Source organism: Gigantopelta aegis, chromosome 2 (genome assembly GCF_016097555.1).
Source record: "Gigantopelta aegis isolate Gae_Host chromosome 2, Gae_host_genome, whole genome shotgun sequence".
Lineage (NCBI taxonomy): Eukaryota > Metazoa > Mollusca > Gastropoda > Neomphalida > Peltospiridae > Gigantopelta > Gigantopelta aegis.
The window spans coordinates 32,588,312-32,593,504 of NC_054700.1; the positions used below are offsets into that span (position 1 = coordinate 32,588,312).

General features: G+C 40.1%; 1 protein-coding gene across 1 annotated transcript; it reads right to left on the bottom strand.

Annotated features, from left to right (window-relative positions):
* Positions 1-1,217: 1,217 nt before the first annotated feature.
* LOC121377846 (uncharacterized protein RT0683-like) lies at positions 1,218-2,322 on the bottom strand. Its single transcript, XM_041505947.1, has one exon. It carries the CDS (start codon positions 2,264-2,266, stop codon positions 1,415-1,417), a length of 852 nt encoding a protein of 283 aa, XP_041361881.1. The 5' UTR covers positions 2,267-2,322; the 3' UTR covers positions 1,218-1,414.
* Positions 2,323-5,193: the final 2,871 nt, after the last annotated feature.

Here is a 5,193-nt window from a genome sequence, read left to right on the forward strand (position 1 = left end):
ATTACGTATCCTCAAAATATTTTCTGGCAGACAACCTGACAATGTTTCATGTCAATGTTATGTAAACACAGTAAAACATTTGACGTTTACACCTGGGAAGGACTACCGTAAATCCTTGAGAGGACGCCTATAGTCCACCCCATCTTTCTATGGAAATGACATAAGAGGAAAAGTAAGTGTTTTGGAAATAATACAAAACTACCATTTATCTGTGCACTAAAAAAAAAGAAAAAGAAAAAAAAGAGTTTTATTTAGTTCTGAACCGAATATGATTTTAATTGCACACAGCAATGGTAGTCGTTTTGTTATTAAAACACTTTTATTTTTCTTCTTATGTCAAACCAAAACGAAATTATTTACAAAAAGCATTTCTATAGGAGGATGGGACGGACTATAGGCTTCTATTTTGTTCACGACGCTGAGACCCGGCCACTATTCAAGGCAAGCCACTATTCAAGGCAAGCCACTATTCAAGGCAGGCTTCTATTAAAAAAAAAAAAAAATATCCTGTCCTGCTGTTCTCGCCATGTGGTTAAAATGTGACGTCATGCAACGAAAGTGAGGAGTATAACGCTGTCTTTAACCTGTCAAAGCTAGAATAACAGAACTATTGTCCGAACCAAATTGTTAACAACTACAAAAAATTACTCTCCTACCTTTAATTGCCGTTAGATTTCCTCCAAATTTTGTCCAAACACAAATCGTAAAAAACCCACTACAAATATACAGATTCCACACACGAGACTGCAACGATGTCGCCGATATTGTCTTTGCTAAGATTGCATAGGGAAAAATACATGCAGTTTTCTGCTGTCTGCCATGTTGCTTGTTTATGGAATACTCTTCAAGAGGGGTGAAAGCCTCCAAAGTATGTGACACAATTAATATGAAATCGATCTCTAGTGGTATCTTTAAAATAATAATAATAATTTAAAAAAATTTATAATATGACGTCATCACGTTTGCTTTTATATCATAACATGTTATGATGTTGTTAGATTAAGTCCTATCCTTTCACCCCTCTTGAAGAATATTCCATAAAAAGTCAAAATGGCAGCTGATACAAAATTACATGCTTTTTTCCCTATGCGCTCTCAGCGAAGTCGATATAGGTGACATGGTTATCATCTGGTATGTGGAATCTGTGTCATTGTAATGGTTTTTTCAAGATTTGTGTCTGGACAAACTTTGGAGGAAATCTAACAGCAATTAAAGGTAGGAGAGTAATTTTTCGTAGTTGTTAACAATTTGGTTCGGACAATAGACAGGTTTCTATTCAAGGCAGGCCTCTATTTGTTTCGCGAAGCTCTGAGACACGCCCTTTACGTTTAATCGAGACAGGCTTGTATTCAAGGCAGACCTCTATCAAAGCATTTACGGTATATGGCAAAATTTGGTGACGATTACACTAGGCCTAATCATGATTTACAAACTGAAACCTCTTTCGTAGTATGTAACATGGTACAGATGTTTGAAATAAGTACGGAATACTCGTTTCTTGTTTGTGGTCGTAACTGTTGGATTTACAAATGTTCACGTCAAAGTTGAATGAAAGAAACGCATACGGATCCTTAGGAACCGGCAAACTCATATTCATGAAACTTCCCTTTCCTAGTGGAAACACAATCGACTTGTTGTAGATGGAAGTCAGTCTCCAGCGCCTGTCGGTATCCCAGATGTGAGTCTCGTTTTCAAAGTAAAAACTTATATCGAGAAACGGCCATTTCCAGCTTTTTGTTTTTATTGCTTCCGACAAAATGGAATAAAATTTCCAACGAATGTCCATTGACGTATCGAGGGTGAATAACGGTTCAAGCTCAGACAAGGTCGTGCGGAGATCTGGTCTTTGTCTAAAAGGAACAATCACGTCAATATCGTCGTCCCAAGGAACAATTCCACGATGTCGGTACGATCCCAGAAGACTCCCCGAATACAAGAAATACGTCATGTTGGCAGATTCCATTTCTGAGGCAAATCGTTTCAATAGCAACTTGGCAGTTACCATATCGTATTGGGTCATTTTGTTGGAGAATTCTCCATTAAATATGGAATCCTTAAAAAACATGAAATACAGTTCCAGATCAGGTAAGACCACATACAACAAAGCAGTTGTTAGTAGTAAAGAAAAAAACAAATATTTCAAATTAGATAACTTCATAATAGATCTAGGTTTTTTTTGGTAAACTCTTTTTCCGATCCACTTTGTGACTAGTGATGTTAACACTATAACAGATCGTGTTACTATTGTTAGTTCCGGTGTACACATCCGGATTTCTAACGTGCACTGTGGACGTTTAAAAAAAAAAGAAAAAAAACCCCACCCAAAACGACAAAAAAACAGTATGAACGATATTACCACTAAAGAAAACATCAGTTGGCTCTCACCAATAACCAATGTACAGTATTTTAAATATATCTTCAATAGGTTGCGATTTTAATATTTATTTATATTTATATTTATTATTATTATTATTTTGCGGATTGACACATTAGCGTGCATTGGTTTTGGCGGTAAAATTACGTCATAGCTCTCGAGGGGTGCAGGACTTTAAAGAAATCATTTCCCTCGATGAGTATCATGGAGTTTAAAGAGACGATACCAAATCTAGTTTACTTCTTGCATTTGACTAATTAAGACGTTTTTGACACCTTCCTACGCCCGTGGACGCTTAAATCTTGCTAGATCGGCACGGGCCCGAGTACTCAAGTACTCACGGAGACCCTAGAGTGCGAGTGAGTGCGAATAATTTCTACATGCTCATATACCACTAGAGTTTCGAGCATGTCCGTCCCGGGGCCTGTCTCTGGATAGCCAGGGGCTTGTTCCGGGATAGAACAAAAAATTAAGCGGACAATTTTGAAATTTACATCCAAAAATTAAATAGTGGGCCTTTACAATTTTGTTGCGCATCTCTAATTAATATAATTATCAAAGAAAATTCTACTCATTAAATTTGGTCGCTAGATTAGGATCGGGTGGTCAAAAAGAAATTAGGTAAGATCGGTGGCCTAACTCGGGATGGAGCGGGGGGTGGTGGCGGTGGCGGTGGGGGTGGTGGTAGCATTTGAGAAGGACAGTCCAAAAATAAATAAGAGAAAGAAGAGAGGATCGGACTATTTAATAATATTTAAAAAAGAAAGTAATTTCGACATAAACTTTTAAGGCCGTTAGGGTGCACAGCTTGTACGGACGAGATGGGTTGCATCCCGTCAAGAAAACCCCTAGATTGACAGTCAATAGACGTTGAAGGTGTAGTGCTGTGCTGAAATACAGATCTTGAGAAGCCGGATCCGTCTGAACGAGAGAGAGAATCAGACTAGGGTATAGTCCAGTCGTCATGGGTTGGTATAGTGGTGCGGACGGGCCCGACTCCGGACGATACGAGATGGTATCACAATAAAACAAAGTAAAGTCTAGAAAAGAGTAGTAGGGGTCGACCCCGCTTCCTATTTCTTCTTAGAGTGGGGCGGTCAATCTTCCAGTGCTGCTAGGACAGGCTCGGACATGTAGAGACTAAACGCGAACAACCGTGGCGTTTTGCAGAATGGCCGTCATACGAGTCACGAAAAAAAACAAGTCAACATAGTGAGACGGAGAAATGACGTCGAGGCAAGGAATCTCGCTAAAAAAAATCCAACCTGGTTGTGCAGACTGTCGAAACGAAAAGCGTTCCAGCGTTCAATCAGTTCCAATGGCCGCATACATCCCAGTAGAAAAGTTCACTTCGCTGACAAAACCAACAAAGTAAAGGATCCCCAAGTCGAGCCGCGAAAGCACGTGCAGTGTGCACAAACAAAACAAACACGTCTTACCGCGTGGAGCTCCAGACTGGGAATGGGAACCCTAGAGGGAAGGTGTTAGGTAGAGGGAGACGAATGACGAGAGGAAGGGTTAAATAAAGGTTAAATAAGGGTTTACTTATGGCATGAAGCAAAGAATAATTAACTGGACACAGAACGAGATTCTAAAACGAACAGTACTCACCAGAAGTTTGTTCTCTGCTCATACATTACTTCCTATGATATAATCCCCTATGTGGTTCCATGTTCTGATTTGTTTTTCCCTCCACGACTGATATATCAAATTCCGTGGTACGTGCTGTCCTTACTATGGGAGAGTACTAAGACCCCTTTCTGCTAATGAAAACATGTAACGGGTTTCCATTGACTACCTGTCAGGATTATCAAAATTTAATGTTTGACATCCAATAGCCGATGATTATTAAATCAATGTGCTCTAGTGGTGTCGTTAAAAAAATATACAGTAGAATCTCGTTGGGGCGGACTCGGAAGTGTCGATTACACTGCAACGCTTGAACCAAACACGAGTTCCGAGTTACACTTACACGATTTTGACCGAGTTGTTAGGTCGAACTACCCGATGGGTCGACCACTTTCTCGGGCACGGACGGAGTTCGAGCCAACGGGATTCAACACTTACACGTTGTTGACCGAGTTGTTAGGTCGAACTACCCGATGGGTCGAAGACTTTCTCGGGCTCCGACGGAGTTCGAGCCAACGGATTCAACACTTACACGTTGTTGACCGAGTTGTTAGGTCGAACTACCAGATGGGTCGACCACTTTCTCGGGCACCGACGGAGTTCGAGCCAACGGGATTCAACACTTACACGTTGTTGACCGAGTGGTTAGGTCGAACTACCCGATGGGTCGAAGACTTTCTCGGGTACCGACGGAGTTCGAGCCAATGGGATTCAACTGTAGTTTAACATTCTAATCGTATAACGGAAGTCAAAACACATGGTTTAGAAACGACAGGTAAACGTAGAGTGAGACTGGAGTAATACAAAATATGAAGGGGTGCATCCTGTGAACAACGATGCGCGTCTTGTGAACAGTGTTCACGAAAGGCTCACTTTATCCCGAAATAGGTTTCATATCATTATTTAACAAACAAAAGATAGTATGCAGATATTATGCCCAACTTTCAAACACAAATATAAATTAAATCGGCTAGCGTAATTTATGTGGTTCATAACATAGATTTCTCAGTGTACAATGTTAAGGGGTGCATTTTAGTCACTTTCCCCTAATGAAAATGAAAAAAAATAAAAAAATGTTGCGTGTTATGTCAAAATTAAAAAATTTAAAACAACTGTTTCCACTGAAACCACAAGACTCCCAACATCTTCGGGACAAGAAATAAAACAAACTGGTTTGCAAGTAAGCCCGT